This window comes from Prionailurus bengalensis, chromosome B2 (assembly GCF_016509475.1).
Source record: "Prionailurus bengalensis isolate Pbe53 chromosome B2, Fcat_Pben_1.1_paternal_pri, whole genome shotgun sequence".
Classification (NCBI taxonomy): Eukaryota; Metazoa; Chordata; class Mammalia; order Carnivora; family Felidae; genus Prionailurus; species Prionailurus bengalensis.
In genome coordinates this window covers 25,541,049-25,568,592 of record NC_057349.1, presented here as the reverse complement: position 1 = coordinate 25,568,592, position 27,544 = coordinate 25,541,049, and the positions used below count along the sequence as shown (strand labels likewise).

Below are 27,544 nucleotides of genomic sequence, written 5' to 3'. Positions count from 1 at the left end.
ATAAATCCCAGTCAACCTCTCAGGAAAAAGTAAGGAAACGACCCACCAAAGATTTCTGAAAGTCAGATGATAACAGCTGAACTGTATTTCTCTTTCCTTCTATGCAGGAAATTGATGTAGTAGATTTATGTTGAAAGATAATTTTTGCCCAAGAAACTCAAATGGGCCAGTGAGGATACTGCAGGTATCAGAACCCCCATGGCTGTAACATGTTACATAATGTCTCAAAGTTCATATTATGGCATGTGTCAGAATTTCCATCCTTTTTTTTTTTTTTTAAATCTTTGAACGTTTATTTTTGAAAGGGGGAGGGGAGGGCAGAGAGGGAAGGAGACAGAATCTGAAGCAGGCTCCAGGTTCTGACGTGACAGCACAGAGCCCATGTGGGGCTGGAACTCACAAACCCTGAGATCGGGACCTGAGCCACAGTTGGTGGCTTACCCAACTGAGCCACCCAGGCGTCCCTCCATCTTCTTTAAAGAACAACATTCCATTACACGTATACACAGGTATAAACCTTCATCCCTCCATTGACATATGGGTTGCTTTCCAATTTTCCATTTTGGCTATTGTGAATAATGCTATGACCATAAATATCTTTGAGACACTTATCAATTCTTTGGGGGTATATACCCACAGGTGGAATTGCTAGATCATATAATTGTACGTTTAATTTTTTTGAGCACCCGCCATGCTATTTTCCACCACCACTGCACTATTTTGTATTCCCACCAACAGCGTACAGGGTTCCAATTTCTCCACATACTCACCAACACTATTTTTTTTTTTTTTTACAATAGCCATACCAAACAATGAGTATGAGATAATATGAAGGGAAAAAAAAAAAATAATGCCATCATTCCTAGAAGCAAATGCATTTCACTCCACCGACGGCAGCCAGCCTTGAAGCCTCCTTCTCCGTCCACAGGACCCTCCTCACCACCCACTCCCTGAGAAGGGCGGGATGGGGGAGGGGTGCAGCCTCGCCTCTCTGGAGGGACTGGTCACCGCGGCGGTGGGAGGGCAAAGCCGACTGGGACGTACCCCTCGTGAGCCAGAGCTGGCACCCCGAGAGCAGACGATCTGTGTTGCGGTACCACTGGGACTTCGAGCCCCGTTTCTGACAAGGGTCACAAACAGCCCGGCGGGCTACGGGTCCTAGCATCCCGGCGTGACAAGCCGAAGCGGGCGATAGGCTCTGGCCGGAAGTTCAGGAGCAGCGGGGTTCTGTCGGGGCAAGGCGGAGGGTGTTGAGGGCGGCCGCTAGACCTTGGCGCTAGCATGTTTCCTGGCGACGGGGCGTAGCGGGACGTAGTGGGGCGGGGCGCAGGCTTGTTCTCAGGCGGTGCGGGGGGGTGGGCGCGGGGCGGTCGGTGGAGCCGGCGCATGCGCGCTCCGGGGCTCAGCGGAACCTGTGACCATGGCTGAAGTGCTGGGGGGACGCGCAGTGCGGCAGGTGCGGCTACTCCTGTCGGTGCTGAAGCCAGGGAACCACGTCCCGTATGCTGGGCCTGCAGCCGCATTCGGGTAATGATGCCCGCTTCCCTCCGGGGGCCCCTGCGGCCAGGGTTGCGTGCTGGAGGGCAGTGGGAGGACAACGCGCCAGCCAGGAGGCGGGCGGGCAGGGCGGTGCGGGTTGCTGCCGTGGGCGCAGCCTCGCTGCCCTCTCGCCCTTTGCTCCAAGACCCGAGCCTGTCCCACGTGGGTGCGCGGGAGGCGGTGGAAGTAACCACTTCTGCTGCTCCTGGCCTTGGCACTGCAGCCGTGCGTCGGCTTCAGTTCTGTGACTCGAGAGCCCTAAAGGACTTGGGTGATGGAGTCCAAGCCCCTCATTGTGGAGACGAGAGACCCGGGGAGGTAACGTAATTTGCCCATAGTTACAGACACACTCATGACCGAGATTAGAATCTCAAACCCTTCATTCTTAGTTGGCTGCTCTGCCCTGTGTCTTCACACCCTCAGGGCTCCAGTGTCTCCTGCTTCTTATATCAAAAACCAGCCTGAGAATCTCCTTAACCTATGAGCTGTTGTAGTCAGGCCCAAGCCCCTGAGTCATCCTTGTCACCTTCTTGTTCTTCTTTTTTTTCCCCCCCCTTATTTTGAACTGTAATGTGCAAAAAAACCACCTTGGGAACCTGGGAAAATTCACAATCCTTGGCCTGACTCTCAGAGCTTATGGTGTAGGTGGAGAAAGCCAAGAATCTGCCTTTTTCTTTTCTGACCCTCCCTATCCCTCATGCATATTTCGAGATAAAACAACAAAAACAGCTAGATTAATCTCTGACCTACCGTCTTTTCTTTTTAATGTTTATTTATTTATTTTATTTATTTATTTTAAGGGAGAGAGGGAATCCCAAGCAGGCTCCACACTCAGTGCAGAGCCCCACTTGGGGCTGGACCCCACAACCATGAGATCATGACCTGAGCCAAAACCAAGAGCCCCAGGCTTAACGAACTGAGCTATCCAGGCGCCCTCCCCCTTTTTTAAATGTCTGACCTGTCTTAAAAATGGGTGCCCTTGGCCCCAAGAGATACTAAGCAGAAAATGTAGTTAGAACAGCATGAAACTTGCTTTACTTTATTCTCTCTACCTGTACACAAATGTACACAGGATATATGCAATTAACTGCTGATGGATCAGTTCCATTTATAGGAAAAGTCAAATGCTAGATGGGTACCTGGCATTCAGAATTTGAGTTGATCTGGGGCGCCTGGGTGGTTCAGACGGTTAAGCAACTGACTTAGGCTCAGGTTATGATCTCACGGTTTGTGAGTTCGAGCCCCACATTGGGGTCTGTGCTGACAGCTCAGAGCCTGGAGCCTGCTTTGGATTCTGTGTCTCCATCTGTCTCTGCCCCACCCCTGCTTGCACCCTGTCTCTCAAAAATGAATAAAGGTTAAAAAAAAATTTAGAATTTGAGTTGATCTAATGTGGAAACTTCTCATTTGAAAGTTTGATTTGGAAGGAGAAGGGAAAAATCTGACCAGCTTTAAATTTTTATGTTGTGATTAACTAGTTCTTGAGTTTCATATTTGATTTATTTAAATTCTTTTTAAATATTTTAGAACTTTTAGAAGACTTTTGGGACTATTTTAATACAGATGGAAAAATATGTCAATGTTCACAGCTGTATAAATCTACATGGAAAAATGGAAATTTATCCAGTTTCCAATTTGCAGAAAGAGATTGAAATAAGGTTACTATGTGCCAGTACCCAAGTTAAGATAGGTTATTTCATGGTTGCAGGAAGGCCCCATCCATTTAATGTAAATCGTTCTTCCTAAAACATCTCTGAAAAACCAGTTTCTCTGGATTTCAAACTGCCATTTCATAAATGCATTTGCAAGTTGACATTACATGTAATCAGAGAAAACCAGCAGTGGTATTGGTTAATCCTGAAATGAGGCTGCAGCCCAGTGTAAGCAGGTGAAAGCGCTGCTTTTAAAACCTTTGCCTCAGAACAGCCAGTGCCCAACCTACACTTGAGTTGTGTTCCAAAAGCTTGTTTTTGTAAGTCTGTTGTTTGGAACTCTCTTTTTTATTTTGTAGTCTGTAAAGTGGTTTGTTCCAGGACCGGGTAAGAAGGCTTTTCTACCTGTAGTTGTATGTCACGTACAGTTACAGTATTAGTAATTTATAGAACCTAACAAGCTGTCGGAAGAAAACTGTTTTCTGAGTTCAACCTTGGGATGATCTGCCTGAGAATCAAAGACCCTCCTTTCCCTGGCACTGCCTTGTTCCTTCTGTCTGGCAGTCCGGGTGAGTGGCCCCAGGGCTAGAGCCCTGTTGGGGACTTTGTTCAGCTTCCAGGTTACAGAAAAAACAAGGCCTCTGGTGTTTACAAGGCTGCATTGCTACTTCCTAGCTGCACAAATGTAAGCAAGTTACTTAACCTCTTCGAGCCAAGTGCCTTGCACTTCTGAGGATTTGAGACAATAAATGTACAAGTCCTGGGATATAATAATAATTCACTAATTAGTAGCTACAATTAGTAATGATACAGATAAGAATATCTAATAAGGCAGTGTGTAAAAGATGCAAAATAAGTCCTCAAAATTCATTTAATTCCAAGCCCTAGGGGGTAGCTAATACTTTATTAGAGCTAATGGTTACTTTGGAAAAAATATACAACAGAAATAGCCGAACATAAGAGATACAGAGAATGTGTAGGACTTTCAAAGTGAGGATGTGTTTTATTAATTGACCCCATTTTTCTTTTCTTTTTTTTTTAATTTTTATAACATTTATTTATTTTTTTGAGAGACGGAGGGTGGGGGTAGAGAGAGAGGGAGACACAGAATCCGAAGTAAGCTCCAGGCTCCAAGCTGTCAGCACAGAGCCTGATGTGGGGCTCAGACTCACAAACTGTGAGATCATGACTTGAGCTGAAGTCAGATGTTTAGCCGATTGAGCCACCCAGGTCTCCCTACCCCATTTTTATTTCTTTTTAAAAAAAAATTTTTTTTTTAACGTTTTTATTTATTTTTGAGACAGAGAGAGACAGAGCATGAACAGGGGAGGGTCAGAGAGAGGGAGACACAGAATCTGAAACAGGCTCCAGGCTCTGAGCTGTCAGCACAGAGCCCGACGCGGGGCTCGAACTCATGGACCGCGAGATCGTGACCTGAGCCGAAGTCGGCCGCTTAACCGACTGAGCCACCCAGGCGCCCCTACCCCATTTTTATTTCTAAGCAAAGGGCAAAATGCCAAAGGCTCTGATGTCATACACTCAGGTATAAATAACTAGTAATGTGACTGGGGCAAGTTGCCTAAACACTCCAATCTTCAGGTTCCTCAAAGGTAAAATTAGGGTAAATATAATGTAAGCTGTTAATAGAGTTCATTATTTAGCTTAATAATGAAACTGTGAGTTTTAGTTTATTTTCCTCAAGCTGTTAAATTCTTGCTTTCCACCACAGTAAACTTTCCTTCTTTGAAGGGAGCAGCTCAAGCTCCCTCAGTCCGGAAGATATTGTGTTGTATTGCTCCTGACCTTCTTATAACCCTTTCACAAAATTGCCTATCCAGCCACCCAGAAAAAGAGAGTCAAGGACAAATATGAGGTAAGATATAGGCTATTCTAGGTGAGCGTGCCTTCCTATATAGGCTGTTTTCAATAGGGAGATAGGATTTTTTTTTCCTTCTACAAGAAATTAACTCAGTATAGTTGTTCTCAACCTTGGTTGCTTATTGGAATCTCTTGGGAAATTAAAAAAAAACACAGATACTTGTATCCCACCACAGAGATTTTGATTTAGTACAGTCTGGGCATCTGGAGATTTAAATTTGCCAGATGATGCAAATCTAAGTTTGACCCTCACTGATATAGTGGGAAGTTGGAAATATTCTCATAAAAAGGGGCTGATTAGCAGCTGTGTAGATGTTGGTTAAGGTGTGGGGAACTTAGTGTCTGATGTCTGCACCCTCAGGATCTCCTGTATCCCCCAACTTCTCTGTCATAATACTAGGCAAACTGCATAGTACCTGCTAGTTGCAGATTTAATTATCTGTCTTTCCTGCCAGCCTCTAAACTACATGGAGGGCCCAAAGCAATAGGAGTTTAGGAAGTACATGAATGAATGAATAAATAGTACAGGAGAGTTTTGGTGTTATTGAAAGCACATGTCAGTGTGCTCACTGCAGCAGCACACATACTAAAATTGGACTGATACACAGAAGATTAGCATGGCCCCTGTGCAACGATGACACGCAAATTTGTGAAACCTCTCATATTTAAAAAAATAATAGAGGGGTGCCTGGGTGGCTCAGTGGGTTGAGCATCCGACTTCGGCTCAGGTCATGATCTCACGGTCCGTGAGTTCGAGCCCCGTGTCGGGCTCTGTGCTGACAGCTCAGAGCCTGGAGCCTGCTCCAGATTCTGTGTCTCCCTCTTTCTCTGACCCTCCCCCATTCTCTGTCTCTCTCTGTCTCAAAAATAAATAAACATTAAAAAAATAATAAAAATAAAAAAAATAAAAGAAAAAGGAAGCACCTGTCAGGGTTCTGCTCCAGTCATTGAGTGATAGTCTCTCCCAGGATTGTCCTAGGCAGTTTATATATATATTTTAAATGTTTTATTTTTTTGAGAGAGTGCAAGCAGGTGAGGGGCAGAGAGGATCCAGAGTGGGCTCTGCATTGACAGCAGCGAGCCTGATGTGGGGCTTGAATTCCTGAACTGTGAGATCATGACCGGAGCCTAAGTCAGAGGTTCAGCCGACTGAGCCACCCAAGACACCCAATAGACAGTTAATGGTTTTAACTCTCCACAGGTGATTCTAATGAGCACACCTGCTTAAGAACACCTGGGTTAGAGAAGCAACGTGATTATTAGGGAGAAAGTGGTGGTAAAGATGGATTGACACCTGAAAGATTCATTTTTGGTCTTTATAAATTTTCTGAAGTTTTGTATCCTTTTTCCTATGTGAGAGTTTGATTGTGGTTCAAGTAATAAGCACATTTCAGGGCCATCAAAGGCCTGGTCTCTGCAGCCTGATTTTTCTTTTAACACACATAACGTGAGGCCTGAATTATTGTCCAAGAGCCCCTTGATAAGCTGGAGAAAAAATGCTTTACTCATTTCATTGGTCTTATATTTATGTGAAAATAAATCATTCAGTAATTCTGTTTTTAATAAAATGCTTTTTCTTGTATTTGTAATTGATTTGCTTTGATTTACTTTCATTCATAAACAGTTTTCTGCCCTGTTTCCTCCACCTGGAGATTGATAAAAGGTTTTTGGCAGCCTCCATTAACCCCAGTGGGTGGGCTGATATGATAGTGGCATGTACCTCTGGTGTGGTGACATACAGATGTTGATGACAAGGCACTAGGGGCATTTTCTTTCCCCTCAGCCTAGCTTCAAGCCCCCTTGGCATTTGGCCCCAAATTTTGCTCACTCTTTGCCCCCGTACCCCTGCCAGACTGAACACTGCCTTTCCCCTGACATATATCCCTTGCTTCCGGGCCTTTGATCATGCTATTTCTTCTTCTAGGAGCACCCTCCCCACCACATTCTTTTTTTCAAAATTTTACTCCTCTTGGAAGTTAATTCAAATGCTACTTTTTCACTCCTCTTCAGATACCTCTACTCAACCCTGATAATGGTCTCTGTCTCCCTTCTTTTTTAAAAAAATTTTTTTTTAATGTTTGTTTATTTTTGAGAGAGAGACAGAGCATGAGCAGGGGAGAGGCAGAGAGAGAGGAGAGACAGAATCTGAAACAGGCTGCAGGCTCTGAGCTGTCAGCACAGAGCCCGACGCGGGGCTTGAACCCATGAACAGCGAGATCATGACCTGAGCCGAAGTCGGACGCTCAACCAACTGAGCCACCCAGGTGCCCCTGTCTCCCTTCTAAAACCATCTTCTGCCTTAGTAAACCCTTCCCTGACATTGAGTTCCATTATGCCAAATCTAGACTACATGGTTTTTACATTCATTTTAGGCAACCAAAAGATGGGATGGGGTTAATTGAGAGGAAAAGTTTGGAACAGGGAATCCAAACACAGGTGTAGCAAAATGCAAAGGGAATATAGAGGTTTTTTGCAGAAGAGACTTCAGAATGATCATGAAAGCTGAAGGAAAGGAAGCCCCTGGAAGGCAGTGCCCTTGTGGGGGCCCCTGAACAGATGCACGTAGTGAGAGCACACCCAGCCATGAAAACTTGGACGTTGAGAAAGATATTGTGCATAACCTCCTCACGGCACAAGATGATTCTTACAAGCATTCTTGAATACTGCCAAGGAAGGGACCCTCAAAGATCTTTAGGGCATGAGGTGTAATAAAGGTACATGTTATCACTAACATGAGCCATGCAAATGCTAGTCACCTCTAGTTAGGGAGCTGCCTCATTCCTGTGTGGTGAATATAGGAAACACTAATAACTTGTTCCAACCGGGCTCCTCATGCTTCTTGTCTCAGTCATAAGCTATGCCTCCCCGACAGATTGCAGAGCAAATCTCTTGTGTCTTTTATCTTCTCTCCTACTAGATTGTGGGCAAAACAGATGTGTCAATAAATGTGGAAATGAATCTTTATTACTAGAGTGTTACTTGCTTTTATCTGGATCCTAGAGCCATCTGAACAGTAAAAATGAATGACTCAGAAGAATAGGACATTGATAAGTAACATGGCAGTGTCAGTATGCCACCACGCTTGTTCAGTGGCTTTGTTACTGCTCCTCATAATTTTCCTATAGGTAATGAGCTTATGGTTATGTCCCAGCTTTATTACCACCCAATTCTGTCATATTTGCAGAAGTTGTGTTAAGACTTGGTGTACCTGCATTCAGCACATCCGTTTCTGCATGCTCATTTGCAATGGGCGATGACATGAAACCCAAAGAGGAAAGAGCACCTCATTTTGTAAAAAGTGCTTCATTTCAATAAGCATTTTAACTAACTGCAGAAATAAGGGTAAAGAGTATGTAAAAGAAAAAGAGAGGCAGCGGTTAATTTAAATTCCTTAATATTCTGTGTGGAGAAGAGAAGCACCTCCTCGCATCTGTCTTGGCATACCAAAATGTCCCTTCCGTGTGTCACTCAGCTGTCTGGGAAATTGGTGGGGAGGCTGTTAGGGCCTGATGCAGGAGCCATGTATGTGTTCTATTGCTATATATCCCTGCATAGTCGTTCTAGAGCTTCTGGAAGAGCAGGAGAGGACAGTTTCTTCAGAGAAGGACCCTTGGTAAGGTACACATGTGAGTCAGAACAGACCCTGGCCTTGATTCTGGCCCAAGGTGCACTTCTGTGCCAACATGCCCAGTTAGATCCTGTGTCGGAGGTTTTGGGCCAAGAAGGGTCCACGGTACAGGGGAGGGCTCTTGGGATGGAAGCTTATGGACCTGGCTGTTTAACAACACAAATATTTCAACATGTTAAAAACCGGTCTGGGGGCACCTGGGTGGCTCAGTCAGTTAGGCGGCCGACTTCGGCTCAGGTCATGATCTTGAGGTCCGTGAGTTCGAGCCTCGCGTCAGGCTCTGTGCTGACAGCTCGGAGCCTGGAGCCTGTTTCAGATTCTGTGTCTCCCTCTCTCTGACCCTCCCCTGTTCATGCTCTGTCTCAAAAATAAATAAAACATTAAAAAAAAAACCGGTCTGGCCATAGCAGTGCAGACAGGCATTCCTGCTAAGAATGCTTCTGTGGCTGGCTAGAGAACATGAGAGGCCATATTCCTAAAGGACTGCCTGGGGACCCCTGAGACCATCTCACCTTTAGGAAATCTGTCGATGCAGCTGAAGTTCAGGTAATCCCTTTAGATCTGTTCCAAGGTCTGCCCTGTTGTTGCTGACCCTAATGTTCCATTGTGTGGAGCTCTTGTGTCAGCCTGCACACTGGCCCCCTGGCTTCCAGCTCACCAGGCATGTGCCCATGGGACCTGTGTGGCCACTGGTTGCAGCAACATGTCAGTACTTTTGTAGGGTAAGTCCTGGGATGGTGTTGTAGGATATTCACATATGAAGGCACAGTTCAGATCTGCAGTCTAGAAAGGTCCCTTTTCAGGTTGGAAAAACTTAAGCACACATCAGAGTAATCCAAGAAGCCTGAGGAGGGTCCTGGAGCTGACGCGGGTATGTAAAAGGACGATTTTGTCATATTAACATTTGTGCTAAATAATTTTTCTTTGGGGATGGGATTTTTCTCTTCCAGCACCTCAGTAACCTCTGCTAAAGTGGCTGTGAATGGTGTCCACTTGCATTATCAGCGGACTGGAGAGGGAGAGCATGCGGTCCTGCTGCTTCCTGGAATGTTGGGTCTGGAAGTTTTTTCATGGAATTTGCATGCTGTGTAGTCTAGGATGCATTCACAATAGTAGATGCCAAATGTTGATTATTAACTTTAGTGTTTTGCTGAAATGCTTTAAGTGTTTTATTTATTTATTTGTGAGAGAGGGAGGGAGACGCAGAATCTGAAGCAGGCTCCAGGCTCTGAGCTGTCGGTGCAGAGCCCGACACGGGGTTTGAACCCATGAACCATGAGATCATGACCCGAACCAAAGCCAAACGCTCAACTGATGAGCCCCCCAGGCACCCCTTAAATGCTTTAATATTTGCTACAAATTTAAGTGACTCAGAAAAGAAAGGCAACCTTCTACTCTATGTAATCTCTATTCCTTTAAATACCCGGGTTTTTTTCTCCTACAGACATACTGTGTAGTTGCCTACAATTTGGGAAGATGATAGAAGTCGAGGAAAGGGGTGTGGGAAGAAGGGATAGATGAAGCTAGAAGATGAGCTAGTGACCAACCATCCCAGTGTGCCTGGAATTGAGGGGTTCCAGGATACAAGACTTCCAGTGCTAAAACATGGATTGCCCTGTTGCAGTTGATTATATGCTCAATTAAAATAAGAGCTAAGAACAAGCTTAGTTTAAAGCCTTTTTGTAAATCAAAATTAAATTGGCATGAATGGAGCATGGTGAAGCCAACTGAATCTGTCTCATTTTCCAGATAAGTAATTTACATGTAGACAGTTTAGGGGGATAATTTCCAGCAATCCCAGGACATCTCAGATTTGGTTTTAAGGGCTTTAATATTGTTTTGACTTAGTTAAATAATCCCAATATATACTATTTCCTTATGACTTTTTTCTTCTAAAATAAAATGCTAAAATTTTCGATTACTTGATGGTTCCACTTGACTGAGCCTTAGCTGATTGTGGTACTATTGTAGCTATTGAAGCATCTTTGTCTAGATAGTATTTAGTATTTTTTTTTCCTCCTAAGCGTTTGTAACAAAGGAGGAGATTTACTCCATTGACTGGTGTAGGTCTAAAGGTATCTGTAAAGTAGTGAACAAGTTACCGGCTTAAATTTCCATTATTTCAGTATTGTGATCGTGATCCAGGTATAAAAAACTTTTCATAACTTAATTTCTTTATGTAAAATGTTAACCTGATCCCCAAATTAAAAACAGTGAGATTCTCTCTTCCAGTCCTCTGTCACCTAGTACCCAGTACCCTTCCCCACAGGCAACCAGTATTGTGTTTCCTTCTCAGGTATCATATACTGGTAACTATTCCTTAAAATAACTTTTTAAAGGTTTTAGTATTCTTTAGTATTTAGTATTTGGTATTCAGATGTATACCTGTGTGCCAGAAAGGAAGCGTCTCATCATTTCTGAAATTGGTCTTGAGATAAACTGTTCCCTTTTCCCACCTTCTCACCTCCTGCACCTCCTTCAGGGTGGTTCCCATGTGGAAGTCTCTTCAGCCCAGGGACCACAAGAGATGCTTCGTGTGTCAGAGCAGTAGACATGCACTTGAAATCCATTTATATTTTTGCCTTAGGTTTCCTGAATAATTTATTTACCTGATGTTGAGAAAGATAGATCTTTCCAGGAAGAATGGTAGTCCTATAATAATTAACATTATCCTGTAACAGAATCCTGTAACATCTTGAAAGACATTTTCTAATAGTAGCTTGTTTATCAAGCAAGATGTTCAGTATCCATGTGTGGCCTGAGCTACAAGTTCTTAGAAAGTAAGCAGACTTTAAAAATGAAACGCTGGGGCACCTGGGTGGCTCAGTCGGTTAAGCGTCCGACTTCAGCTCAGGTCATGATCTCACGGCCCGTGAGTTCGAGCCCGACGGGGCTCTGGGCTGACGGCTCAGAGCCTGGAGCCTGCTTCGGATTCTGTGTCTCCCTCTTTCTCTGACCCTCCCCTGTTCATGCTCTGTCTCTCTCTGTCTCAAAAATAAATAAACATTAAAAAAAATAAAAAAAAAATAAATAAGTAAAAATAAAAATGAAATGCTGACTGGTCCCTAGACTGGGCTCCTTGAGAGTCTGGCCTTCCAGGCCACATGCAGTAGGTGTGTGCACACAGTGGCCGTGACCTCGCAGGTGGGCTGGGAATTGCCAGTCAGGTCCACCACAGGCTCAAGAACATAGTTCTGCTGGTTAATGTTTGCTGGTGTTTTAATGAAATAATTAATTTGATTTCCTCCCTCCACATCCTGCCCTCCCCCTGATTTCAGTGTTTTCGTTGAGTTTTCTGTTATTTATTTATAACCAGAAAATAAAATCTTCAGGGCTGTTCACATTTGCTTAGTAAAAAACACCTGGGAATTTAGAATTCTCCTTTGAATAACTTGTACCAAATCTCATACATTTGTTGACAGATAATATTGGGATCTCTCTCATTTATAAGTCATTTTTTTTAATGTTTATTTTTTTGAGAGAGCGAGAGCGCGCAAGCGCGCGCACAAGTGGGGGAGGGGCAGAGAGCGAGGAAGATGCAGAATCTGAAGCAAGTTCTGAGCTGTTAGCACAGAACCTGATACAGGGCTCGAACCCACATATCGTGAGATCATGACCTGAGCCGAAGTTGGATGCTTAACTGCCTGAGCCACCCAGGTGCCCCTATAACAGCCAGTTTTTTAAAAGGAAAGAAAAAATAACCCAGAAGCATATCATATCAATAAGTCAATCTCTATGCAATTTCATGAATTCCTTTTTTTTTTTTTTTAAGGAAGATTAATTGAAAAAGTATCAAAAATGCTGAAATAATACAGGGCCAAATGTATTGGAGCCTCTGTCCTCAAAGTAGCCACTGGGAGGAGACAAAAGGCAGGTCTGAGCTCTACCAGGAAAGGAAGTCAGCCTTCCAGTAAATGGATTTTATCATCACAAGACTATTTTGCTGACTGCATCCCACTGTCTAACTTTGAGTAGAAACTAGTTACTTTGTTTTAAGATTGTAGTTGTTTCTGCTTTTACTGTAATGTGTTTGAAATAATGAAATCCTTCACCTGAGGGTAACCAAGTGGCTGTTTTTAGGAAGTGGAGAGACTGATTTTGGACCTCAGATTAAGAACCTCAATAAAAAGCTCTTCACAGTGGTTGCCTGGGATCCTCGAGGATATGGACATTCCAGACCCCCAGATCGAGATTTCCCATTGGACTTTTTTGAAAGGGATGCAAAAGATGCAGTTGATTTGATGAAGGTGGGTCTCTCAGGGAAGAGCCCAGAGGAGGGAGGATGACTGGGCCTGTCTTCATCTATTTTGTTTTTGTTTTTATTTCTACAAGGGTGATGCCATGTGATTCTTATAGAAAATTCAAGTTCAATCAAATAGGTGTGAATAAGGAAGTAGAAATATCCCACAATCCAACTAGAAATATCACTGTTATGACTTTGAGACTCCCTTTCCAGCCAATCTTCTGACACATATAAATACACAGGATTGTATTGATGGCATCATACTATATCTAATGTTTTTCCAACTTACTCTTAGAACAGTTTGTCGAGGAAATACTTTCATGTTAATAAATATAAATTTACATAAATATTATAATAGTCATATAGTAGTCCATTGTAGGGATGTACTGTCTTATTTCATATATCTCTAATGGTAGGTAAATAACTTAATTTTTAAGTTCCTTTTTTTTTGTGGTTATGAGCAGCAGGGCAGTGAACATTGTTTTGTCCATGGACGTTTTAGTTCCTTTATAAACACCGTTAGTGTGGACACCCTACACCTGTCTCCTGGTACACGTGTGCAAAAATTCCATACATATCTAGGGGATGACGCCGGGTTATAGAAGATGCAAATGTTCGTTGGACAAGATAGTGCCAAATTATTATCCATGCAATTTCTAGCAATTTATAGTCCCATCAGTATCTTGGACTGATATTTGTTAAATCTTTAATTTTCCAAGTCATTCTAGTTTTACTCCTAGGCAACATCTGTCAGATGTAATCTTTGTTCAGTTCCCTTGTCAAACACATTTTCAGAGCCTGGTTGATATAAGGACTAGCATAACCTCCTGTGACACCATTCTCCTCCAGCCAGTCTCCAGACACTTCTTCCCACAGTTGCCCTCAGTGGTTCTTTCAGATGCAGTGACTTCACTTCATCCAGTAAATATCAAGTTCCCCTGTGTAATCTACATTACTAGTCTCAAAGTCTTTGCTCAGGTGTGGGTGTGCATGCACATATGATTTGTCCTTTCTAAGGACAGCTGATCTCCACTGTTTCCAGAGATTTTATCCAAACAGAAGATGTCGTTCCCTCATAATTCAAAACGATACTGTGTACTTGGGTTTTTATGATACTTACATTTACACCAGAACTAAATGAGAAAAAAACATTTCTGTCATCAAATGCTGGCCTCTAGGACTTTTCTTTAATTATCAAGTGATGCTCCAAACCCCACACTGTATTGATTTGGATGATTGTTAATGATCAGATTCTTCTAGCAGAGAGGAGCAATCACCTGTGCTGTGCATTTCTCTGTATTTATCACAGACACTGAAGTTTAAGAAGGTGTCCTTGTTGGGGTGGAGCGATGGTGGTATTACAGCACTCATAGCAGCTGCAAGATATCCATCTTACATCAATAAGATGGTGATCTGGGGAGCCAATGCCTACGTGACTGAGGAAGATGAAACCATTTATCAGGGTAGGTTTCACAAGTGGGCAATGTCGTGACAAGTAGCATCTTTGCCCTCCCCCTCTCATGTCTTACTATGACGTGTACTAACAAGGACTATCTCATCTGCTTCCACTTCTCAGCTCTGCAGTAGGAAGAGTAACAAATTCTTGGAAGTAATATGGTTTAACCAGTCTGTGTTTTGAATTTTTTTTAAGGTTGTTTATTTTTGAGAGACAGAGTGTGAGCAGGGGAGGGCAGAGAGAGAGGGAGACACAGAATCCAAAGCAGGCTCCAGGCTCTGAGCTGTCAGCACAAAGGCCGACATGGGGCTCGAACTCACAAACTGTGAGATCATGACTGGAGCTGAAGTTGGACACTTAACCAACTGAGCCACCCAGGCACCCCTAACCAGTCTGTCTTTCAATGCTTTCTGTTTCCAAAAGTAACACTTTCATGACTCCAGAAAAGGTTTTATAAAACTCAGTGTTCACATTTCCTGCACCTGATTGTGAACTTCAAGGAGGGAGGGGTTGATGTAAAGTCTCATTTAAAATAATGTGAGTGTAAAAACGCACATTGTATTCAAATATGAAACCTTATATTTTGATAAAGAAATTTTTTGCGATTCACATTTCATTAGGTTGTCCTTCAAGCTTATCTTTGAAGTTTTTAGTGGCAGAAGAACGGGGGCCAGCAAACCTGGTAGCCTGTGGGCCAAATCCGGCCCACCATCTGTTTTCGTAAGGCCGGGCACTGATCGAGAAGTCTAGCGCTTTAAGACCTGGAGATCAATCTGGGGTGTCCCTTCCATCCCTGTTTCCTCCTCCGCTCCCAGTGTTGCTGCCCAGGGCCTGTGCTGGTGGCCACTTACACACTGGTGACTGTTGGCTATTACCAGGCACTCCGTTGTGGAATTTCAGTCAGCGACTCAGGAGCCTAGCCTCCAGCAAGCTGACCAAACTGAAACTGCTTAGCTCTCAGGAGAAGGGCACATTGGGATCTGGGGGTATCTGAGGCAAAAAGCAAAAGTGACCTGGTCCCCACCAACGTCTGCCTGACCCACCAGGACCCTCTTCAGTCTGGTAGCTTTTTATCCTGGGTGTGTTTCCATTGGATCCCAGATGGCCCACCCCAGGCAGTCAGGGTCAAGCAGGTCAGAGGTTTCTCACCTTTAACCTACCTATCTGGTAACTGTGATTTTACCTCTTAGCTTGCAAAGCTAAAATAAGTTACTCTCTGGCCCTTGACAGAAAGCATTTGCAGACACAAGCCCTGGAATATCACAAGTCTGCTTTTATTCAGCTGTTCTGCAATTCACATGATTTAAGGAAGCTACTTCATGGCAGTGCTCTGTTGTAGAATCTTAGCCCTTACACCGTTTGGTAATGAACTATGAAACTTTTTTTTTAATGTTTACTTATTTTTGAGAGAGAGAGAGAGAAAGAGAGAGAACGTGCGAACACCAGAGGGGAGGAGCAGAGAGAGAGGGGAACAGAGGATCCAAAGCAGGCTCTGTGCTGACAGCAGACAGCCTGATGCGGGTCTCTAAAACTCACGAACCTGACCTGAGCCAAAGTTGGACACTTAACCAACTGAGCCACCCAGGTGCCCCAGAACTATGAAACTCTTAAGTGATGCATCTGATCTAGTGACCCATCCTAATTGACACTCTTGCCTGTCCTTGTTTTACCCCTACTGGGTTCAGAGGAGCAAAAATATTTTAAACTGAATGAAATGCATGTGATAATGCCTGCCCTGAGGTGTTTGTGTGATAATTCCAATATCTGGGTCATTTTGGGGGTCGGCATTTGTTGGCTGTCTTTTCGGTATCATCCTGTTAGAACTCTGAGAAATATTGTTTGTTTGTTTTGCCCGTTTTGTTTTTCCTTGGCATGCAGTCAACCTGGTTAGGTTCATACTACAAATTCTGTTTAGCCTTCTGCGGGTGGTAGTTCCAGCATCAGGTCAGTTCTCAAAGCTTCTTCATGTCTGCCCCACACAAGCCCCACTCAGGCTATGCTGGGACTTAGGCGGTGGTTTATATGGTAGTTTAGTTCTCGAAGCTTATGCTGTATGCTTTTTTTTTTTTTTTTTTGCATCTTCCCCATGCATGCAGAGCCTAGGGGTGAATGACTTCATCAGTTCATATGCAGACTTAGAAACCCCCTTCAAAGCTCCTATGACCAGAAAGAAAGATTTCTCTCATAAAGACAGGTTTTAGTAACCCCCTCCTCTGTTGTACAGTTCTGTGCATCTGGAACCGTCTTTAGGGCAAAGCGGCCAGAAAAAAGACATGGACAAAATAGTAGGGATTTCACCTACAGTCTTCAGATACAAGGGGCCCCTTTTTCTGGTACCTTTGGTCAAAGAGCCAGCCTTGTCTTGGGGTTTTAGGTAGCTGCCCCGACACTGTACTAGGAGTGCAGGCCCCTGGCTGTGTACTTTCACAGCTTGGACTAGGGTGAGAAGAAAGAGAGAAAGAAAAAGCAGTCTCCCTCATGCAGGGCAACCTGGTCCTTGTCCTCTGGCTACCTCTAAGGGTCTTCTCCAGTTTCTGTTTTTAATGCCTGCCATGCAGTTGTGTGATTCACCCCGTACCTCATATTTCAAAATCGGGACTCAAAGGAAGAAAAGGAAAATGAAACTCTTCCCTTTTATGGGTCATTATTCAAGTTTTGGCTCCGTTCAATCTCTTACTCTTACACCTTGGCACAGTCCTCAGGTAGTTGCTTGTGGTGTATTCTACCTGGAGTCTAGTTGTAATCAGTGAGAGAGGAGCTGCTCCAGCTGAGCCAGCACCAAAGCCCAAGAGATCGGTACTCACTTGAGCAGATGTCTTAGGGCTTCTGCTATGACTAGGGGGTGATATGTTCTAAGCTCCTATTCAGCCAGACTCCCCCTGAGGCCTAGAGCCATATTTCTATCTACTTGCTGAGCACCTTCCTCTTGATAGCCTGGAAGTTAGTCATAACTAGTGTGTCTACATTGAACTCATTGCCTCATGACTCTTCCCACACCCCAGCTCACAATCTCTGTCTCATGCAGTGGTCCACGGTCTACCAGGTCATCCCTGGAGGACTAAGCCCTCCTCTCTGCCCTCTTCATTTAGCTGTGAGTGAACTCTGATAATACCACATTCCTAAGACCTTTAAAAGGTAACCCCTCCTCCTCTCTTCCTGCCCACTCTTTTCCTGCTTCAGACCCTTGGCCTCTTAGGACAATTTGTCTTCCATATGAGTTTCCTTGCTAAGGCAAGAACCTGGTCATTTAATTCTGCTACTTAAAATCCATCAGTAACCTCACAGTGATGTTCAAGCACCTGGGCTGGCCCGGGCAGCCTGGCCCTAGCCAGTCCTTGTAGCCAGCCCCTCCTTTCCCCTCAGCCTTTCTGTGTGTCCCCCACATTGAATAGCTGCCATTCCTGAAGCAAGCTTCCTCCTTTGTGCCTCTCTGCCTTGGCATCTGCTGATGTGCTCGCCTGCACTGGCCCCCCTTCTAGCCCAGTTTCCTCACCAAACTCATCTTCATCCGCCATTCCCAGCTCCCACAGCACTGCCTTTGTCGGAGGTCCCTGAGTCCTTGGGGCTGGGGTTTGGTGCTAGAACACTTTGCACACACTTTCACGATGGCCGTGTGTTCTGGGCAATGCCACCTTTCACAGCTCACCGCAGTCAATACTGTGTGAACTCACCATGTTTGGTGACTCTGACTTCCTTCCTTTTCTAGATACACCAGAAAGTCTCCCTCTTAACCCCACACTCCCCTTTACTTACTGTCTGCTATGTCTCGGCTCCATTTCCCAGCCATCAGTCCCACGTCCTCATGCCCCACTCTCTCCCTAACTTGTGTCAAGGTGGCTTCCAACCCATGAACCCCATGAAAGCAGTGTCTTGTTGCTGCCAAGCCCATCGGATGCTTTATTGCCCTTTGTATTCCTTGGTCATGCTGCAGCATGTGAAAATACACACGTGGGGCACCTGGGTGGCTCAGCCTCTTGATTTCGGCTCAGGTCATGATCTCCCAATTCGTGGGATTAAGCCCCACGTGGGGCTCCGCACAGACAGTGTGGAGCCTGGTTGGAATTCTCTCTTTCCCTCTCTGCCCCTCCCCTGTTCTTTCTCTCAAAAACAAACAAACAAACAAAAAACAAATAAACTGAAATAAATAAGCTTAAAAAAAAATATTTGAAGGGATGCCTGGGTGGCTCAGTTGGTTAAATGTTGGACTCTAGATTTCTGCTCAGGTCATGGTCTCATGGTTCATGAGCTGAGCCCTGCTGTCTGGCTCTGTGCTGATAACGTGGAGCCTGCTTGGGATTGTCTCTCTCCATCTCTCTCTGACCTTCCCACATGCATGCTCTCTCTCAAAATAAGTAAGTAAACTTAAAAAAAATTTTTTTTGTAATTTTAAATAAGTAAACATAAAAAGAAAGAAAATGTACACATGATGTAAGATCAATCACACCCCTCTTCTTGAAGCTTTCTCTGCCTTGAAGTTCTTGCCCCCATGTTCTCAGCTTGCCCTCCTATCTCTGCTTGTTCTGTGGCTTAGACACATCCCCACTCTGCTGGGCCCTGTGATGTTGGGCTCCTCCAGACGCCATCCTTAGCTCTCTGTTCCTCTTCTCTTTCTTACACTTGAGGAACTTCTCACATGTCTTGGCTTCACCAGACTCCCAAATTCCAGATATTCAGCTTCTTACCTGGTTGCCCCACGTGCACCTTATGTTCACTATGCCTAAAGTCTAGCTCATAATCTTTACACCCCTTCTTCCTGCTACATTTCTCATTTTGGTAAGTGATGCTCAGAAATATGCTATTTCTTCCACAAAATAATTTGTGATAAGTGAATCGATAGTTATGATTTATTGAACGCCTACTGTGAGCTAACACTGACATAGCCCTGTATGACTTCAACCCAGGGCACAGAGAAGTGAAGAAACCTGTCCTGATGGTACAGACGTGTGGTGGCTGTTCCCCTCTGCAGTCTAGTGATCCAGCCTCGTGTTCTGCCTGCGCTCTGCCTTTGCTGTGCCTGGAATCCCTCCCAGCTTTTCCATTCCTCCTGCCAGGCCTTCCATCTGTCCCCACTTAGATTGACCAGCACTTTCCAACCTGTCCTGTGTCTCGGTCTCCTTTCAGTGTGCTTTCCAGACTGCTTAGATAGGAGTTCGCTAAGATGTAAATCTCATCGTATCTTACTTTGAAGCCCTTCAAGGTCTCCCATAGCTTTCTAGGTAAGTAGAGTTCAAACTCCTCTGCTTTGCCTACAAAGTTTGAGGAAACCAGGACCCCGGGCCTTTCTGGGTCCATCTCCTGCCACTTTTGTCTCCTCTACCCCCACACACCCATCGTTTTCTTCAGGTACCTGAAAACCCCTGAAGTTCCAGCAGTAGGGGGCACGGCTCGCTGTCTCTGCCAGTGTGCTGCTCCCATACTTGCTTGCTGGCTTGTGTTCTCACGGACTCAGATCCTGCAGTGCATCCTCCGGGAAGGCCCCCACCACTGCCACTCCCGCTCACTGACCCCCACCTCCCGTCCTCCCCCAGCTTCTCTTGGGACATTTATTCTATTCCACTCCTCTACAGAGGTCAGAGGTCGGTTACAACTCTCTAGACCATAAGGCCCTTGAGGGCAGAGGCCTTATCTCATTCAGGTTTGTATCTGCTGCGATTCACTAATTAGTAGCGAGCGAATGAGTTTTCTTCTGGTGCTTAGCACAAATTATATGCTCAGAAAGAGAAATGTATCAGTTTTGGGGGGAATACAAATCATATCTGTTTTGCATCAGCAAACAGTTTGGTTCAAATGGTTTTTTTAGGAACTAAAACATAATTGCTGCTTTTAAATTTTTTTTTGGTGGAAATTATGCTTTGGGGAAAAACTGGCTTCCTCTTGGAAAAAAATTAACAGAAGTAAGTAAATATACAGAATATTTTTGAATGTTTGTTACATGCTGGGTACTGTTGCTAGCACATTCCATGTCTGACTTATTTACTTTTTATCTCGGGGTGTTGTTATAATTCTCATTTTTCAGATGAGGAAACTAGCACAGAGGTTAAGGAACTTGCTCAGGGTGACACGGCTAGCAGGTGCAAGTGCTGGCATTCAGACCCAGCCAGCTTGACTTCTGAGCCTGTGTGTTTAACCACAGTGTTTGATGTGAACATCTGGCTTGCCCCAGCTTATTAGAGTCTAAAGCCTTGCCCCAGATTTTACATGCTCATAGATGCCTCTTCAAATGCCTGGTTTCACTGAGTTAACTCACTTTGAGAATCTCTCACTATCCCAAGAGGAGGAATTTACATTTTAGCAAGAAAAACGTCTACACATTAAACATTAGCCAACTTGGTTCTTAAAAGATCTTGTCCTTCCTATCACAGAGGAATTTTTTTTTATTTTATAAAAATATAGATAATTTTATAAAATATATAACTTTAAAACAGTACATTTAGATTATATATTAATAACATAGTAAAAATGTAATAATAAAGTACTAATAATATATCACATCTTCAAATTAAACATTAAATATTTAAATATATTTATATATCTTATAAATATGTAACATAAATATCATGAATAATATATACTATATACTAAAGTATATAATATATATTTAAATTTTATTCTGTAATTATGTATTTAAATTTTTAATTCAAATTTATTTAATTGTATAATATTTGATACATATAATGCAATACATGTGACACTGTGAATTATAGACACCCATGAGCCCACCATGGAACATAAGACTGATCACTGTTTGTACCCTCACTGTATGCATGTGCTTCCTCCCCAGGCCTCCCCTACCTCTAGCCTGAGTCCTACAATCATCCTTATGCCTTTTTGAAAACACGCCTGTCACATATGTTTATATTCCTAAACAGTATATAATTTAATTCTATTTGGTTTTGAGCTGTACAAAGTGACTTTATACTGTATACATCATCTTCTGTGACTCACTTTTTTTCAGTGAACGTTGAATTTCTAAGATTCATTCATGATATTTCTGTATTATATTCCATTGGGCAAATGTATTTTATTTTTCCTCTCTTTTATCAATAAACTGTAGGTCTGTTTTCACTGTTGCCGTGAACATTCTTATACATGTCTCCTGGGGCATCTGGGCAACAGTGTCTCTCTAGGGGTATATGCCCAAATGTGAAATTTGCTAAACATTGTGGTATGCAAATACACCATGTGACAGGTGACCAATTATTTTCCAACTAAATAAATTTGCGTTTCCACCACGAGTGTATAAGATTCCTTAACTTGTATCCTCAACGAAAACTTGAAATCATCAGACTTCTTAATCTTTCACCAGTCAAATGGGCAAGAAATGGTATCTTACTGGGGGACTTAATTTTCCTTTTCCTATTACTAGTAAGATTGAGAATCTTTTTTTATGTACTTATGCATCATTGGGATTTCTTTTTCTGTATTGTACCTATTCATGTCTTTTCATTTCTTTTTGTTTTAAAACTTTTATGTAATATTTGATAAATATAAAACCTTGTGTTTAACAGGGATACCTTATGAAGTCTAGCAACAAAGCAAACACCCAAGGACTCTCCACCCACTCAAGACTAGAACACTTCAGTGTTATTATGACGTTATTGATTTGCAGGGTTTTTGTTGTTTAATAATATGATGACTATCCCCTTGTGGTTAGTAATTGTGTCAGTCGTGGTACACAGCTTGTTGCTTGTCCTTTTGCTTTCTCTATAGACAGAACTAAATTTAATGTAAGAAAATGTTATAGTGTTTTATTTTCTCACTTGGAAAGTTTCGTTGGTTTTTGCATTTACAAACACATTCCTCAGTTTCTTTACTCACCTTTCCTTCTTTCGTCTCAGATATTCCCTCTAGGATCACTTCTCTTTCTCCTCAAGTTATTTTTTACGAGTTCTTTTTTTTTTTTTTTAAGTTTATTTATTTATTTTGAGAGAGAAAGCGTGAGCAGGAGGGGCAGAGAGAGAGATAGGGAGAGAGAGAATCCCAATCAGGCTCCATGCAGTGAGCACAGAGCCGGATGCAGGGCTGGAATCTCACCAACCGTGAGATCATGACCTGAGCTGAAATCAAGAGTCAGACACTTGACCGACTGAACCGCCCAGATGCTCCTGGAAGTTCTTTAAGGGGAGATCTGTTAAGAGTCAACTCAGTTTTTATTTCACTCTCATTCTTGAAAGATTGTTTGGCTAAGTACAGAAATATAAATGGGAAATTCTTTTCTCCACTGCACACTGTCTGCATTCCTTAACCACTGCTGTGAACTTTTGCCAGCGAGCTTTCCTTCCTTTGGAGAGATGTGTCTTACCTCTGGCTGCTTTTCAGGTTTTTGCTTTCTCTTTGATTTACTGCTGTTTTGCTCTTCTCTGTCTAAATGCAAATTCCTTTTTATTTATCCAGTTTGGGTTACAGTTGAGTTTTGTCTGTGGACTTTTCTCTGATCAGTTCTGAAAACCTTTCTCAGCGGTTTCCTTCTTCCCATATTTCTTCTCCATTCTCCTCCTCCTCCTCTCCTTCGGGGACTGATTGGACTTTGTGGGCCTTGCTTTCATTCTGCTCTGTCTCTTGTTCATCTTCTTGTCTCTCTGTGTGGTGGTCTGCATCATGTGTTAAGCTTTCTCTTCCAGTGTTCTAGCTTTTTCATTAGCTTTATAAAGATTCTGGTCGTTTTGTGATCTTTGATTAGGAGTGAAATTTGCTTACTCTCAATCTGAAAACCCACAAAAAAGACCGTGAACACAAATTGATACTGTTTTCCTTCAGAGAGGATTTACATTTGCTATTCTTGGGAGCCTGGGAGCCATGGGATAATCACAGCCAGGGGCCATTTTAATCTCAGTTTAATCTAGGAATCTCAGGTTCAGCTCTACTCACTGCCCCCAGCTAGTAGTTACATTTCCCCCAAAAGCAACCCTGCCTTTTGAGTAGTCTTACCACCCTTTGCTCTGTTTTCTGGTTCTCTTCCATCTTACACACACACACCCTAGTTTGCATTAATCGCTGCAACTCCAGCAATGCAACAAATCATATGTTTTATGAAAGGTCTAGTCCTTCCACTGCAAGGGCACCTCGCAGAGGGTGCTGTCTACAATAGTGCCCAAAGTAGAAATATCTACAGGGGATTTTTTTACTGACCATCTTCATGACATCTTACTGGCTCCTCTCTCCTTTCCTCTCTTCCAACTCTTTTTCTTCTTCCCAGATCTCCCCACCCTCTTAATTTCCAGACTTCTCTGCACCCCTCTGTGAAGTCTTTTCACTCCTGTGCAGAGCAGGTCAGCTCTCCTCAGCTTCCATATGCACCTCTGGGCTTACCTATGCATATTTGAACCAATCCGGCAGTCTGCCATCCTTAGAAGGCAGTTGTAGTTGTAAATAGCAATTTTTCCTTCACTCTGTTATTTCTGTTCCCTGAGTACACACTGGGTGCCTGCCAGGGGTCTGGCACTGTCCAGAGCACTGTGGAGGGGTTATTGTGCAATATGAGTTCATATCATTAGTAATGTGTTGTCTTTGAGGTATATTGTGTACCAGAAGCACTGTGTTAAAAGCTGTCCATAAGCCATATGTAATATGCTCAGAAAAATTAGAATTACCAGTGTGTTTAAAGAAATATAGACATAACTAGGCTAAGTAATTGAATTTGTTCATGCATTTTATAAGTGGTTTTTAGCTATTATTTCCTAAGAGTGAATCATCTGTACTTGTTTCAAGTTCATAGTTAGCCTTTTACAGTCATATTTCTTCAGAAACTAGAATGAATAATTTGTATGTTTTTCAGTGTACCTGTAATTCAGAAAATATCTTCTCTCTTTTTAAAAATTTTTTTTTAAATGTTTATTTATTTTTGAGACAATGCGAGAGACAGAGTGCAAGCAGTGGGAGGGGCCGACAGAGGGAGGCACAGAATCTGAAGCGGGCTCCAGGCTCTGAGCTGTCAGCCCAGAGCCTGACACGGGGCTCAAACTCACAAACTGTGAGATCATGACCTGAGCCGAAGTCAGACGCTTAACTGACTGAGCCACCCAGGCACCGTAGAAGATACCTTCTCTTTAATAAATCATGTCAGTTTTACTCAGATAACCCTAATTGCAGGAATATCTTCTTATATCTTATACTTTTAACAGAAAGCATTAAATGCAGATCTAATTTCACTTAGTAAAAATTTATGTTGTGCCTCTTTTGTGCCAGGCTCTGGCCGAGGCTCTGGGCATAAGTGGGAGACAAAACAAAGCCAAGTCCCTTATCCTGGAGCTTTCATCTTCCTGGGGAGACAGGCACTCAGCCATGGACACAGAAAATGCTACAAAGCACTGAAAGATGCAAAACAGAGTAGATGGAGCGGAGGGTGCTCTAAGAGGATGGTCGGGGAAGGCCTCACTGCCCTGGACAAAGTGAGGAGTAAGCCAGGTGGAAGGCTGGAGAAACATTTCAGGCAGACAGAAGAGCAAGCAGGATGACTCTGGGGTGGACTATGTTTGCAATATTTAAAGATAAGCCTTAACATTAGACTAGACTTATTCTTGTCACTACTTCTGTTTTTCAGGTATCAGAGATGTTTCTAAATGGAGTGAGAGAACAAGAAAACCTCTAGAAACCTTATATGGGTATGACTACTTTAGCAAAACCTGTGAGAAGTGGGTGGATGGCATAAAACAATTTAAACATCTTTCAGATGGTAGGTTGTGTGAACTGTTTTAGCTGTTCCCTTTGCTGATAGAGAGGCTGCTTGAGTTCCTCCCCTGGTGTTCCAGAATTCCCTGGTGATTAGCACATTCACCCACTGTTTTCATGCTGATGTGTGAACAGAGGATGCTAGTGACTGTACACAGTACAAGCCCTTGTATAATACATCTGCCTTAAACTGTACTAAATATATAGTTGTATCAAGGTTCACATAGTTAAGTCTTTAATAGAAGACTGTTCCTTTCTCCTTCTAGTCCTTGTGTGTATCATGACAAAATAATTCTCTAGAAGCCTCAGATAGTGTATATGTTCTAATTCTGGAATGGATAATCAGAAAACAAGCCACCACACAGAGCGTATTTTTTTTCTTTTTCATGTGTTACCCGCTACATACTCTGTTACTAAGACAAAAAAGAAAGAAGGACCTTTTTGTCATGACCTTCAGCCCCAGCGAGCATGAGGAAGAGTGTTCAGTTCACTTCCCACCTTCAGAACTTAGTTAAATGACTATAGCTCCCTGTCTTTATCTGAAAATTTAACACGATTTCCAATAACAGTAAGAATTGATCTCTTTAAGAAAATTCTGAGTTAAAGTCTGTTTTTAAGTAGGTATTTACATTTATACTCTCTCACTCTTCTATTTTAACTGTAAAAGAATAGAGGGTAGCTAAGATCTAATCTGGGAGCACAATTCAGTTACAGAATGGCTGCAGTTGAAGGGCCAGTTTGATCTATTAGGTAATCATTTCCAGAGTGAGTCACCTATCAAAACTTTCACAATGAAAAGGGCATTTGAAAATGTTACTTTTTTGGTTTAAGTTCAAAACAGTAAATATATCCTGTTCAAATGAAGTACCCACCCATAGAAATAGGTCTTGGAAATGTGTTTCCCTCAGCTCTTAAAAATGCCGTAAAAGATGTCTAAGACAGTTCTCCATTAAAGAAGGCAAACTTTTGAAATGTAAACTTTTTTGCTTTCCTGACAAGAGAGCTGAAGGGGTAGGAAGATTCGAAGGTAGAAGCAGAATTAAATCAGCAGTTCAAAACTATGCCCTGTGTTTGTTAAAATTTAAACCTTCCACTCTGCGAAAAACACCATCAAGGGAATGAAAAGACAAGCCACAGACCTGGAGAAAACATTTGCAAAAGACACATGTGATCAAGCACTGTTATCCAAATGTGCCAAGAACTCTTACAACTGAACAATAAGAAAACAAACAACCTGATTAAAAAGATGAGCCAAATAACAGGATCCCACTGCTCACCTATTAGAATGGCCAGAACAGGATGTTGAGGGCAGTGAAAATACTCTGTGACACCATAACGATGGATGCATGTCGTTATACATTTGTTCAGACCCACAGAATGTACAACAACAGGAGTGGCCCCTAATGTAAACTCTGGACTCTATGGTGGGGGATGTTGATAGTAGGGGAAGCTGTGCATGTGGGGGGGCAGGGGGACAAGGGAAATCCCTGTACCTTCCACTCAATTTTGCTGTAAACCTAAAATTAAAAAAAATTAAATATAGTTTTTAAAAAAATGAAAGAGAAGGGAGGGGAAATGCCAAAATATAGAGGAGCTAGCAGTATGTAAATGATCTTATAGCAAGACTGTTAACAAACCACGTATCTCCCTTCCACACTCACTAATTTGACAGGAGCCCTTTTCTTCCTACTTGTATCCTCATGTTTATGGACGCTCAGTTTAGCAGAGGAGTTAACTGCACAGATTTGGAGTCAGACGGTGGCCTTGCCACTTGGCTTGCTGTTAGAATGAATTGGGCAGATTCATTCATTTGAGCTTCTCTCAAAGCTGCAGTTTCCTATCTGGGAACTGGAGATACTAACAACTACCTCATAAGGTTGTTGTGAGGATCCAACCAGGTTCTGTACGTTCAGCTTTGGTGCGGTACCAAATACAGAGTAAGTGCTTAATAAAAGGTTATTATTACTATCGTTAGAAAAGTGCTTGGTTTACAAATAATTGTACATACTAAATGAGTTAAAACACGTGGTGAAGTGTTCCATGGGCATCAAACCACTTGAACAGTTTCTGACACATAGTGCTCAATAATAAGTGATTATACTATTGGTGGGTGTGTGTCATTTCAGGGGTAGGAGAGGGAAGCTTCTGAGACCTAGGGAAATACTTCCCTGGCCAACCCACCACCTTCTCATTTAGCAGGCAGTGACCCCCAAGTGAGGGGGAGGGACAGGCCAGGTGCCTGGACAGCTTTCTCAGAGCCCCAGCACTTTCTTCTCAACGCAGGCAGAGGCAGGGAGGAGGCAGGAGAGGAAGGAGCTCGCTTTATGGAGTACCTGCTGGGTGCCTAGAACCTTCAGTATGACATCTCTTTTTAGCCTCATGGTTAACCCCAGAGAACTGTAACTATCCCTGTTTGACCAAGGAGGAGGCTAAAACTCATAACTAAGGAACTACCAAGATTTCACAGGCAGGAAACAGCA

At 43.1% G+C, this 27,544-nt stretch overlaps 1 protein-coding gene and 1 non-coding gene across 4 annotated transcripts in view; both read left to right on the top strand.

The window, feature by feature from the left end:
* Positions 1-1,386: 1,386 nt before the first annotated feature.
* Positions 1,387-27,544, top strand: part of BPHL (biphenyl hydrolase like) — a 38,332-nt gene continuing 12,174 nt past the window's right edge. Inside the window, exons 1-5 of one of the 3 annotated variants that reach the window (XM_043590933.1) lie at positions 1,387-1,527; positions 9,648-9,751; positions 12,778-12,944; positions 14,250-14,403; positions 24,937-25,068. In XM_043590933.1, the coding sequence (XP_043446868.1) occupies positions 1,421-1,527; positions 9,648-9,751; positions 12,778-12,944; positions 14,250-14,403; positions 24,937-25,068 (664 nt within the window). In that variant the 5' untranslated portion in view covers positions 1,387-1,420. Of the gene's footprint in view, positions 1,528-1,699; positions 1,858-9,647; positions 9,752-12,777; positions 12,945-14,249; positions 14,404-24,936; positions 25,069-27,544 lie in introns of those variants that run through there. The other 2 variants (XM_043590935.1, XM_043590934.1) reach the window with 2 other exon arrangements.
* LOC122490642 lies at positions 5,632-5,738 on the top strand. Its single transcript, XR_006299187.1, has one exon. It is a non-coding gene; the product is annotated as a U6 spliceosomal RNA (small nuclear RNA).